This window comes from Rhinoderma darwinii, chromosome 1 (assembly GCF_050947455.1).
Source record: "Rhinoderma darwinii isolate aRhiDar2 chromosome 1, aRhiDar2.hap1, whole genome shotgun sequence".
In the NCBI taxonomy this organism is placed as follows: domain Eukaryota; kingdom Metazoa; phylum Chordata; class Amphibia; order Anura; family Rhinodermatidae; genus Rhinoderma; species Rhinoderma darwinii.
The window spans coordinates 658,630,085-658,643,980 of record NC_134687.1 but is presented as its reverse complement, the minus strand read 5'-3'; the positions used below and the strand labels follow the sequence as shown (position 1 = coordinate 658,643,980).

The window sequence follows — 13,896 nt, the reverse complement described above, 5'->3', positions numbered from 1 at the left end:
TGGTGTAGTGGTCCATGTACCCAGATCCTGGTGGTAAGTGATATCAGCATTATATGGGAGTGTTAGATCTGCAGTAAGTATTGTGACTCATAACCCTGGTTACAGGGAACATTGATCTAGATTTCTAGATGCTGGTGATGTAGTGGTCCACGTACCCAGATCCTGGTGGTAAGTGATGTCAGCATTATATGGAAGTGTTAGATCTGCAGTAAGCATTGTGCCTCATAACCCTGGTTACAGTGAACTTTGATCTAGATGTCCACATGCTGGTGGTGTAGTGGTCCATGTACCCAGATCCTGGTGGTAAGTGATGTCAGCATGATACGGGAGTGTTAGATCTGCAGTAAGTATTGTGACTCCTAACCCTGGTTACAGGGAACATTGATCTAGATGTCCAGATGCTGGTGATGTAGTGGTCCATGTACCCAGATCCTGGTGGTAAGTGATGTCAGCATGATACGGGAGTGTTAGATCTGCAGTAAGTATTGTGGCTCATAACCCTGGTTACAGGGAACATTGATCTAGATGTCCAGATGCTGGTGATGTAGTGGTCCATGTACCCAGATCCTGGTGGTAAGTGATGTCAACATGATACAGGAGTGTGATCTGTAGTAATTATTGTGGCTCATAACCCTGGTTACAGGGAACATTGATCTAGATGTCCAGATGCTGATGATGTAGTGGTAGATGTACCCAGATCCTGGTGGTAAATGATGTCAGCATGATATGGGAGTGTTAGATCTGCAGTAAGTATTGTGACTCATAACCCTGGTTACAGGGAACATTGATCTAGATGTCCAGAAGCTGGTGATGTAGTGGTCCATGTACCCAGATCCTGGTGCTAAGTGATGTCAGCATGATACGGCACTGTTTGATCTGCAGTAAGTATTGTGACTCATGCCCCTGGTTACAGGGAACATTGATCTAGATGTCCAGATGCTGGTTTTGTAGGGGTCCATGTACCCAGATCCTGGTGGTAAGTGATGTCAGCATGATATGGGAGTGTCAGATCTGCAGTAATTATTGTGACTCATAACCCTGGTTACAGGGAACATTGATCTAGATGTCCAGATTCTGGAGATGTAGTGGTCCATGTACCCAGATCCTGGTGGTAAGTGATATTAGCATGATACAGGAGTGTTAGATCTGCAGTAAGTATTGTGACTCATAACCCTGGTTACAGGGAACGTTGATCTAGATGTCCAGATGCTGGTGGTGTAGTGGTCCATATACCCAGATCCTGGTGGTAAGTGATATTAGCATGATACTGGAGTGTTAGATCTGCAGTAAGTAGTGTGACTCATAACCCTGGTTACAGGGAACATTGATCTAGATGTCCAGATGCTGGTGATGTAGTGGTCCATGTACCCAGATCCTGGTGGTAAGTGATGTCAGCATGATACGGCAGTATTATATCTGCAGTAAGTATTGTGGCTCATAACCCTGGTTACAGGGAACATTGATCTAGATGTCCAGATGCTGGTGGTGTAGTGGTCCATGTACCCAGATCCGGGTGGTAAGTGCTATCAGCATGATACGGGAGTGTCAGATCTGCAGTAATTTTTGTGACTCATAGCCTTGGTTACAGGGAACATTGATCTAGATGTCCAGATGCTGGTGATGTAGTGGTCCATGTACCCAGATCCTGGTGGTAAGTGATGTCAACATGATACAGGAGTGTGATCTGTAGTAAGTATTGTGGCTCATAACCCTGGTTACAGGGAACATTGATCTAGATGTCCAGATGCTGATGATGTAGTGGTCCATGTACCCAGATCCTGGTGGTAAGTGATGTCAGCATGATACGAGAGTGTTAGATCTGCAGTAAGTATTGTGGCTCATAACCCTGGTTACAGGGAACATTGATCTAGATGTCCAGATGCTGGTGGTGTAGTGGTCCATGTACCCAGATCCGGGTGGTAAGTGCTATCAGCATGATACGGGAGTGTCAGATCTGCAGTAATTTTTGTGACTCATAGCCTTGGTTACAGGGAACATTGATCTAGATGTCCAGATGCTGGTGATGTAGTGGTCCATGTACCCAGATCCTGGTGGTAAGTGATGTCAACATGATACAGGAGTGTGATCTGTAGTAAGTATTGTGGCTCATAACCCTGGTTACAGGGAACATTGATCTAGATGTCCAGATGCTGGTGGTGTAGTGGTCCATGTACCCAGATCCTGGTGGTAAGTGATGTCAACATGATACAGGAGTGTGATCTGTAGTAAGTATTGTGGCTCATAACCCTGGTTACAGGGAACATTGATCTAGATGTCCAGATGCTGGTGGTGTAGTGGTCCATGTACACAGATCCTGGTGGTAAGTGATGTCAGCATGATACAGGAGTGTTAGATCTGCAGTAAGTATTGTGACTTATAACCCTGGTTACAGGGAACATTGATCTAGATGTCCAGATGCTGATGATGTAGTGGTCCATGTACACAGATCCTCGTGGTAAGTGATGTCAGCATGATATGGGAGTGTTAGATCTGCAGTAATTATTGTGACACATAACCCTGGTTACAGGGAACATTGATGTAGATGTCCAGATGCTGGTGGTGTAGTGGTCCATGTACCCAGATCCTGGTGGTAAGTGATATCAGCATGATACGGGAGTGTTGGATCTGCAGTAAGTATTGTGACACATAACCCTGGTTACAGGGAACATTGATCTAGATGTGCAGATGCTGGTGATGTAGTGGTCCATGTACCCAGATCCTGGTGGTAAGTGATGTCATTCATGATACGGGAGTGTTAGATCTGCAGTAAGTATTGTGACTCATAACCCTGGTTACAGGGAACATTGATCTAGATGTCCAGATGATGGTGACCGTTACATGTACTTACATACCGTTTATAAAAAAGGAATCGCATATAAAAAGCAAAATTCCATACATAAATTTCAATCATATAAATCCCTATAGATATAATAACATTTTTAAGAAAAGTCAGTGTGTCTAATAGTTCTGTTATTGTGACTTTATAAAATGTATTGCAGAACCTGTCTGGGCCTGGCGATTTTCCATTAGCAGCATGTTTAATTACTCTTTCAACCTCTTCCTTGGTAACACTTGCATTTAGAATGTCAAGCTTTTCAGCTGTTATCTGATTTAAGAAAATATTAGAGGAAGGAATCTGCCCGTTGCTGGTTTTCTATGGGGTTTCCTTATAATGATTTATAAAAAATCATAAAACACTTCATTGCCTTGTCCTGGGTTGTCTGAATAACTCCTTTTTAATCCATAATTACAGTAATGTTATTTTTTCTACCTCCCTCATTAGATAAATTAGACAGCATTTTCCCTACCTAGTTGCCATACTTGTAGTATTTATACTCATAACTCGATCGAAAGGAGCTATCTATCCCCTCGATCCACTCTTCATTTATTTTCTTTGCTTTCAACATTTCTATTTTATTATTAATTATTTTTAACGATTTTCTAAATCTAAGAGTTTATCTCTCAATGTTCCATTCTCTTTTTTCAGCTCTGAAACCGAGCCATGAAGCTCTGCCCTCCATTGCAGAAACTCTATCTTTAAATTGGTCTTTCCGGTCAGTATGCTTCCGAATGTCCTCTCCCACTGTTTTTAATAACTGTGTTACAGCCTTATCCAGTGTCTCTATTATAAGAGGCATCAACTGCTCTGTCACTGCCCTTGCTATCGCCTCAATATTCATTGTCAAGATGTTAAAATGTGACTTGTCCTCTATAGAATAGTTAAGCCTTACACTTTTGTTCGGTGATTTTTGTAGAACTTTTAGTCCCTTGGTGGATTCTCTTCTTTTTTGTTGTTGATTTTTTAAATTAGTTTTTGGAGCCATTTTTCGTGGATCAAGGCCTTTCCTCTTCTCTTGTCGTTTACCACATTCTTTTTACCAAACGTTCAATCATCTGGAACACATATAGAGTATGTAATAATTAAAACATTTCAGAAATTCTCCACTCCCTATATCCTGTATATCACGTATACAAGTGAAACCAAAACTTCTGTCCCCAGAAAGGATATGTCACAGAAACACAATGAGATTCACTGCTGGCCATTGCAAGCTGTTGCACACTTTAGGTAGCTAAGGAATTTAATGCATGTATTAACTTCGTGATGATTCAATTCACATTTATCCAGGATTTGTCAGAGATTTTTAGCCAGGTTTTACTTTGTATTCCGTCGTCTGTAGCATCCAATCACTGAGATGAAAAGCTTGACATAGATCACTATTGCACACAGCTGCAGGCTATTGTGGACTATTGCAGACCATGCAAGGTTACCTGCAAGGAAACACCAGCAGTCATCACTGCTTTGCATCAAAAGGGCTTTACCGGCAACGACATTGTAAGATTGCCCCTAAATCAACTATTTATAGGATCATCAAGACCTTCAAGGAGAGAGATGTAATTGCTGTGAAGAAGGGTGCCCAAAAAGTCCAGCAAGTGTCAGGACCGTCTTCTTAAGAGGATTCAGCTATGGGATTGGTTCAACACCAGTGCAATGATTGCTCCGGAATGGCAGCAGGCAGGAGTCCGTGCATCTGCAAGCACAGTGAGGCAAAGGTTTTTGGAGGCTGGCCTGATGTCAAGAAGGACAGCAAAGAAGCCACTTCTCTCCAAGAAAAACATCAAGGACAGACTGACATTCTGCAGGAAGTAGAAGGATTGGACTGCAGAGGATTGGGGTAAAGTTATTTTCTCTGGTGAGGCCCCCTTCAGACTGTTGGAGACATCTGGAAGAATGATTGTCCAGAGAAGAAACTGTGAGCGCTACCATGAGTCCTGTGTCATGCCAACAGTAAAGCATTCTGAGACCATTCATTTGTGAAGTTGGTTTTCATTCAGTGGAGTGGGCTCACTCACAATTTTGCCTAAGAACACCTAGTTGAATAAAGAATTAGTAAGAAGGGAAAAATGGCAATATTTACAGTATCTGCGCCAGGCAGGTATGAAATAATGATGATGACAAATGGAAAGGTCTTTTCTATTTTATAACCTAGCACTATACACGTGCAAACATGTACAACAAACCTGATGAAGGGACCGGTACGGTCCAAAAACGCGTCGTCCACTGAATAAAGAACAAATTTCCTCTAAAGAAAAAATCATCTGTCATTATCATTATTTCTTACCTGCCTGGCGCTGATACCGTAAATACTGCAATTTTTCCTTCTACCCTTCTTACTAATTTGATTCCTGCAAGGAGGATCATTCCTCCAAGGGAACGCAGTGGGTGGCAGCCGGCCTTGACACAGAACGACACAGATCTCGGAGGAGCGCCGTCACCCGTTATTTTCTTCAAATTCCCTATATGAATAAAGAATGGTATCTAAACATTATCCAAGAGCAACTTCTCCATACGATCCAGGAGAAATTTGGTGATGAGCAATGCTTTTTCCAGCATAATGGAGCACCATTTCACAAGGCAAAAGTGATAACTAAGTGGCTAGGTGAACATTTAAATTTTGGGTCCATGGCCAGTAAACTTCCCAAATCTCAATCCCATTGAGAACCTTTGGTCAATCCTCAAAAAGCGGGCGGACAAGCAAAAACACTGAAATTGTGAATGGGCAACAGTGGGTTGTCATCAGTGTTGATTTCCCCGGAAGTGGATATCCAGCATGCCATGGCGAATTTCACAAGTCTTGAAAAAGAAGTGTCAGCGCTGTAAATATTGAATCTTTGCATAAACTTGATGTAGTTGTCAATAAAAGCTTAACCCCTTAGTGACCAGCCCATTTTAGGCCCTAATGACCTAGCTATTTTATTCGTTTTTCTATAGTCGCATTCAAAAAGCTATAACTTCTTAATTTTTTCGTCTACATAGCTGTATGAGGACTTGTTTTTTTGCGGGATTAGTTGTACTTTTTAATAGCACTATTTTAGGGTACATATAATGTTTTTATTAACTTTTTTATTAACTTTTTTTGGGGGGATTATAAAAAAAATTGTTCTATGCGTTTTTAAATTGACGCCGTTCACTGTGCGGCGTAAATAACATGCTACCTTTATTCTATGGGTCGGTACGATTACGGCGATACCACATATGTAGAGGTTTTTTATGTTTTACGACTTTTGCACAATAAAACCACTTTTGAACTAAAATTATTTGTTTTTGCATCGTCGCTTTCCAAGAGCCATAACGTTTTTATTTTTCCATCAATGTAGTGATTTTTTAGGCTTGTTTTCTGCGGGACGATACGTAGTTTTGATTGGTACTGTTTTGGGGTGCATGGGACTTATTGATTTATTTTTATTATGACTTTTTTGGGGAGCAATGGAAAAAAATGGCAATTTCGCCATTGTTTTTTGCGTTTTTTTTTTACGGTGTTCACCTTGCGGTTTAAATTACATATTAACTTTATTAATGGAGTCATTGGTCGCGGCGATACCACATATGTGTACTTTTATTTATTTTTTACACTTTTACTAAATAAAACGACTTTTTATGGAAAAAAATGGTTTTATTTATTTTTTACTGTCATTTTTATTAATCTTTATTTCACATTTTTATTATTTATTTCACTAGTCCCTCTAGGGGACTTTACTGTGCGATCTTCAGATCGCTGCTATAATGCTTTGGTATACTTCGTATACCAGAGCATTATTGTCTGTCAGTGTAAATCTGACAGGCAATTTATTAGGACGTGCCTCCGGCGCGTCCTAATAGGCATATGTCCTGGCAGACCTGGGGGCTTTTATCAAGCCCCCGGCTGCCATGACAACCCATCGGAGACCCGCGATTGCATTTGCGGGCCGCCGATGGGTGACAGAGGGAGCTCATTCCCTCTGTAAACAAGTTAAATGCCGCGGTCGCTTTTGACGGCGGCATTTAATGGGTTAAACGGCAGCAATCAAAGTAAACGTCGATCGCGGGCATTGGAGCAGGAGCTCAGCTGTCATCAGACAGCTGAGCCACGGCTCCAGCCTGCACGGGAGACCCGTGCAGGACTTAGACTAGGCTAACTTGAAAAGGCGTCAGACTAGCCTAAGGCCCCTTAGTGACGAACGTGAAAAGGCGTATTGTTGGTCACTAAGGGGTTAAAAACTTATAAAATGCGTATAATTGTACTGCAGTTACCATAGACTCATCCGACTAAAAGACCTAAAAACACCGAAGCAAACTTTGTGAAAAGCAAAATTTGTGTCAGTCTCAAAACTTTTAGCCAGGACTGTAGTATTGGCCATTTCTTTTCAAAAAGGTCAAACTATCTATTTATTTAAACATCATAAATCCAGTATTAAATTAGTGTTTCAAAAGTTTTAATCAAAACACAAAAAAAAAAAAGGTGTTGTGTTTACTGGATAATATTCCTGATCCTGTTTGAAGGGATTATCCTGAGAAAAGAAATGATGGACTATCCTCAGGATAGGCAATCTTTATCTGATTGGTGGGTGTTCGACTCCCTGAATCCCTGTCAATTAGCTGTATTTTAGGGGCCATAGTGCTGGTGCAAGTGCTGCTTCCCCTTCATTCCTCACTGCTCCATACTGTTAGACGGGGGCACACTTGTAGTGCCGCTTCAGTCTATTCCACGATTCTGCCATTCATTTTAAATTCACAACATCTCTAAGTTTGGGGCCGGGCTACGTTGCACTATAAAAGGCGTTAATAATGTTTTACCTACAAAAAAAAAATGACATATTAAAAGCAATAGTCAATGGAAAATACAATTAACAACACAAAAGACTTACGGGCGGGGCTTCATGCTAGGCATAAAGAACAGCAGCTCCTGAAAAAATGGTTCTGCAGCTGGGAGAGGACCCGCTCCTTCCATCTGGGCTACCTTCTTCTGGAACCTATCCCGCACTAACTGCTATCTCTTTCCGGATGACACTTTCTACAGAATGAGCGACCAGAAAACAAAATTTTACTAAAATTCAAAACTAAAACATTCTTGTAAGATATTTTTGATGTACAGAAGAGTAACATGGAGAAGGTCTGGTCTTTGTTTATTGGCGTGCTTAAACTAACAAACAATTTTAAAAATGAATGTAAGCTTTAAAATTAAGTGTACTTTTACATTTTTTTTTTTAAAACTTACAATTTTTTAAATACATAATTCAATTAAGTGCGTTGACATCATATGTGTAGCTTAAACATGAATCAAATAATCAAGAAATACTATTTTACATAACAAAGTGAAGTTAACATGAAACCCTCGTCTGCTGAGTTGAGAAAGTTGGATGAGTGTGAGGGCACGTAGATCATGATCATTTTTATTACAACTGTTAATTCATTTTCAACATCACTAAACGCTGAATTATTCAAATTTCAAGTACAGGATGATAGAAAATTCACATTTCACTAGCAGAATCCATGATAAATCTCACCCCTATCTTTTATGTCCTCCTGGGGCAGAATGAAGGAAAGACTACAAGAACCCCGATCAATGCATTGAAGATAAAAGCGTGAATATTTTGTCACTTTAAACCTATACGGACAGGGTGGAGCTCTTCCTCATCTCCTATAATGGAATGAAAACTCATTACCTGGGTAAATGTGATAACATCTTGTTGGTCCTTGTATTATCCCATTACTTAATAACAAATACATCTATAGTAGAGGCGCAGCTAGACCTTCCTTCACCTGAGGCGGAAGATTCAGTCTGTTGCCCTAAACCTGTATCCAAATGTCCTGGCAAGTGTCACCCTCATCCCCAACTATTCCCCAGCGTATAGAAAGGAGTATTCATGTCTCATGTTCAATGTGCCAAATACAGAAGATGAAAGCGCCAACTTGACAACTGGCCCACTATCTACGTACAGCGCCATGGTGTGCGTTGCTATTTACGTAACACACCTTTGTAAAATTAGGTGTTTTAGAATGGCGTATTACGGAAATTGCTAGTGCACCATGGCACCCTATTTAAATAGAGTAGTCCATTCATCATCAATTATAATGTGAAAGTTATTAGGGACAGTGGGAACATAAAGATATTATTATTATTTATAGACAAGAAACAAGGAAAATGTTCACAGTCATCACTAATATCGGGGAAAGCCCGTTGACCTATTGAAGACTCATGCCAATGAAATAATCTTCTTACTTGATTCTTGGAATTGGAGTCACTTACTGTTACCATGAAGGACAATGTTTTCATTCATCCAATTTCCACATCTGCCTCAACATGGACTGAAATCTTGTCATCCATAATCATCGATGGATTCAGGACATTTTTCTGCCAATCATCTAGAGTCCCCTCGCTCTCAGAATCAGAACTGTCAGAGGTCAAATAGTAGGACATGGAAGTGGTAGATATGCTGCTGTAGGAGAGGTTTGCTGAGATCCTGGCAGATACATCTTTGCAGATATATGACTCCTGGTAACAATTTGAAAGCTCAAATTCCTCCGCATCTGCATTGCCCAAGGTTCCTTCAGGTGACTCTGAGATTTGTTCTGTCCAACATTCATCCAGGAACATCAAGACTTCAGTAGATTAACTCCTCTTATTAGTGTCTACAGCTAAAAGACGACTGAACATCTTCAGTGCCCCAGGTGAAAGTTTGCTCCATGGTGCCGGTGGCTCAATATTCTCAAAGTTATTTTGCCATTCAACAAAACTACTGTAATCTTTGTCTGTATAAACTGCTGACTGCCATGGAAATTTACCTGTGAGCAAGCTATAGAGAACAATACCAAAGGACCATACATCCAGTGTGGAGTCTACAAGCAAAGCGTCCTTGTCGGTAAGTTGGCGCATCTCCGGGGCCATATATGAGGTACTTCCAGACTTACTTCTAGTTATTGTTCCTTTCACACGTGAAAGACCAAAGTCTATCATTTTGATACAGTGACAGTCCTTATGAAACACCAAAATATTCTCTAGTTTGATATCCAGATGCACCAGCCCTTTACTGTGGATGAATTCCAGGGCACTGGAGATCTGCACCGCACATCTCTTTATTGTATGTTCTGAGAGTCCAACCTGAAATAGAGAAAAAAAGAAAGTCAACACAACTGAAATATTACTACAGGAGGGAAAGGATGTTGAGAATGTAGTTCTCCAGGTAATTCAGGAACTTCTACTTACATTAGGTTCAACAAGAGAGAACAGGTCACCACCCATCGACACCTCCTGTGTAAAGGCAAAGTAGTCACAAGTCTTGAAGGCAGTGCCATAAGTTCCAATGATGTTGGGATGGGATGAGACGAAGAAGGACATGCTCAACTCCATGAGGAAGGTGAATTCTGTGGTTTTCTTCCTGTCTAGAACCTTTAATGCCATTATTTGATCTGTTTATGGAAGGAACATAATTAATTGTACATACATCACACATAGGTTTTATAGTATCGTCTCACTGGACATATGCAAATTAGTAAAAGTATTGTGTGGACCCTTCTGGCCTCTTACCCATCTATTCCCTACCTATGATTCTAATAGATGATGGAAGAAATAACTTATCATGCCACATGCTCCATTTTTATGAATTTGTCCCAAGTTGCACTATTTTGCAGATTCCTAGATGTATGTATCCTGGTAAATGCCGAAACTGTTCATAAATCTCCACCATTATATCTATACTATAGTGATGGATAATTGATCACACTGACCTGTTTTCTTCTCTTTTACCATGAGCACAGAACCAAAGCCTCCATCTCCAAGCTCCTGTATCACATGGAAGTTCTCCTGTAGATCTAGCTGCTGTAGATTGTTAGAAGCCATGGAGACAAGTCCTTCCAGGATCAGCTCCACGTCTTGTATACTGGAGGCCATTGTGTCCTGTAAAAGTTACAGACAGTAGAATATTTTATAATCATCAAGTATAATATATATATATATATATATATATATATATATATATACACACACACACATACTGTATATATGAGTATAATGCATATGGCAAATGACAGAAATAAAAAATGCATAAACTTTCATTGTAAATAAGGCAAAACAATATAAAGTTACCTTGGAAAAATCAATCTTGAGTTGGGATCGGTTTAAAATTATTCAAAAAAACAACAACAACAGTATTTCAGGAAGGTAGAAGAAGTCTCTGGAAGCAGAGGAAGTCACTGACCAGAGAAGGTGGGGACTGCTTTATATGATGGGGGTAAATTTACACAAGGGTCACTGAGCTCCATGATTGGCTGAGAGTCAATTTGCAAGTTTTGCATACATAACATTATCAGGTATCGATATAATTTGCATTTCAATAGTGTTCCTATAGACTGAAGTCAAAGGCGGTGTAAAGTGTAGAAACCGACTCCTAGACAGACCGATTCTGAGAAAAACTCTTCTTTATTATCATACTGGACATTCCGACCATATGTGAGCCTTGTATTGTTAGGGCTGAGATATATATATATGTGTATATATATATATATATATATATATATATATAGTACAGTATATACATGTATGAGGAGGAAGCTTTATGCTGAGCTATTAGGTCCATATAGTGTTCTTTTGCTGTCTGTATCCGCCCCTGTACAGAATATTAAAAAGCACCAGTAATGCACTTTTTTTTTCTATTAGTGTTTTGGTGGAAGTTTTTATTTTTTAACATCTGAAGTGTGACGTTTCTGGTGCTTTTCTAGTCCTATACAGATATAAAGTCAACCAGAAATTCCTGAAGTTACAAAAGGAAATGAACCTCAAACATATTTTATTTTGCATTGTATTAGATTTATGTTATAATAATATCACTTTTAGTATCATATTCAATATTTTATTCAATTTCCTGGGATGGCCATGGGGTTGACATCACCCTAAGTTATGACCCGACCCAATATTCAGCTGCATCTTCTGTATATTCATTAATAATATTATCTATAAAGAAAGGAGATTGTATTCATGGGTTCCGTTGTAGCTTTCCTTTGGAGGAACCCATGAACAGAAAGGCTAATGGAAACCCTAGCTATAAAAATTTATATTACACCATTTAACAATACACTTACCTGCAGACTATCGGTGTTCTCCAAAGTTCCTAGATTGTCATCACATGCATATTCCATTTCTCCATTTGATAAGATAGTATGTGAAGGCCTTACTACCTCTTGGTCCCTTCTGAATTCAAGTCGATGAAAGTACCACAAACTTGGGGTGCACATATCATCCGCCCCGACTCCAGATTTTTGGGATTCTTCCACCTTGTTGAGTTATTTTTCTGTACACTGTGTATATTTTGAATTTTCCTGTTTACAAATTTTAAGTCTGCCATTTTATAGTACATTAGAGATATATTTAAAAACTGATAGGCCTCTGATTTTTTATTTCTATTGCAATTTCTATTGCAATACTCAGGTATTTTGATTTTCCACAAACACGGCGCAGACCGATAAATTTCAATGAAGTCTTGTAAGTGCTAAAACGAAGAAAACTATTTATTAATTAAAAGAAAAACACTATAGCCAAATAAAAAATAAAAAAATACTACGAATAAATCACAGGAGGGAATACATGTATGATGTAATCAGGGTACTTGTTTAATTTACCAGCCTGTATAAGGAAATTGAAAGATCCATTTTAAATATAGAATTAAAGTTTGATACAACAATCGGTATATCGCGATTACATTTTACAACGTTCGGAATAGAGAATATAAACACGATCTAGCTGTACCTTTTGGGTTTGATAAGTTCTCAAGGGCCGGATGAGTATCCTCCTCGTTGGTAGCTCTCAAATGTGTATTCGCAGTTTCAACACCTGAGGTTTATATAAGTAGTGTGTGTCGCTTCCTACAATTTTTATTTTCGCGCTTCACAGTATTTGACACATGATTAGTTTTTTCTTTTGTACGTATTTCCGATTCCTTGTGACCAATAACACTGAACTTGGTGGGATGTTCAAAAGTTATGGGACACACCACTCAGAACAATAAAACGCCTACTGCTTTGTTACTGAAAGACGAGCGATTCCGGTTTACACTTGAACACTTTTTGACGATGAACAATTAAATTTCTCTCATCCAAAAATATATGATCGCCGATTTACAAAGGGTATAAGGCTAATCGTTCAAATGCTGACATTGTTTACACCTGATCACTTTTTGCTCAATCAAACCATCTTCCGAACGAGAATCTACTCATCTAACGGGTCCTTAAGACTAGAAGACGTCCGATACTCAATGACACACAGGACAGTGACCCATACAGCAGCCCGCAAAGCACTGCTATATCCTGTATAGAGTAAATGTCATCACATGAAGACAATATATGGAGCATTTCGTTCCTGGGTTGCTCACATTCTTATATTTTACATATTGGAGGTCCTTGTGTGACTTGGGTTTTTGTCTTTTGTCTTGTGACATCATAAAACTAATTTATGAAAAAAACATTTCAGACTTTCCTTGTGTTTACCTCATTAACAGCACAATGGCGGATCCTCCAGGGCGGGAGTTTTCCTCCTTTATTACATCTCATTAGCATAATAACACCCCAGTCCTGCTTCTATTGTCTCTGGAAGGAACTCTCCCTTCTAAGCAGACTCCTCTGCCCGTCACTACAGAGAGGGCTCTATGCATATTAATCACTATTCATACCTATATATGCATTCTCATATTTATATGTGCACATGTAGCAGAGCTGAATATGTCATGTATCGTTCTATGATGTGCACCATGAAAACTTAGTGAATGAAGATATTTCCCTGGGTTTTGTAACATCTTAAATGTTTTGTTTCAGTTTTTTTCTAGTCCTATACAGAAGCCTTTGGGAAAAACACCTGAAACAAACTCCATACCCACAGCACACTAGACCCAGAAAAGCCAATTAAACAGCACAAACCAAAACACTGTGTATGTAGACAGTCAATATATTTTACTATAGACTTAACAGTAACATCTGGCCACAGACAATAGGGCGGCCGATTATGTTGGGTGTTAGGCGGGGGCTACAAGCTCTGGAGATGATAACATTCACTTATTATGAGGATCCGAAACAGTTGTTTACATGTAGCCTGT

The 13,896-nt window shown here is 39.5% G+C and overlaps 1 protein-coding gene across 1 annotated transcript; it reads right to left on the bottom strand.

Annotated features, from left to right (window-relative positions):
- Nucleotides 1-9,428: 9,428 nt before the first annotated feature.
- Nucleotides 9,429-10,737, bottom strand: LOC142706821 (serine/threonine-protein kinase SBK1-like). Its single transcript, XM_075848312.1, has 3 exons — nucleotides 10,544-10,737; nucleotides 10,023-10,225; nucleotides 9,429-9,917 (listed from the first exon to the last, which is right to left on the bottom strand). Exons 1-3 carry the CDS (start codon nucleotides 10,704-10,706, stop codon nucleotides 9,429-9,431), a joined length of 855 nt encoding a protein of 284 aa, XP_075704427.1. The 5' UTR covers nucleotides 10,707-10,737.
- Nucleotides 10,738-13,896: the final 3,159 nt, after the last annotated feature.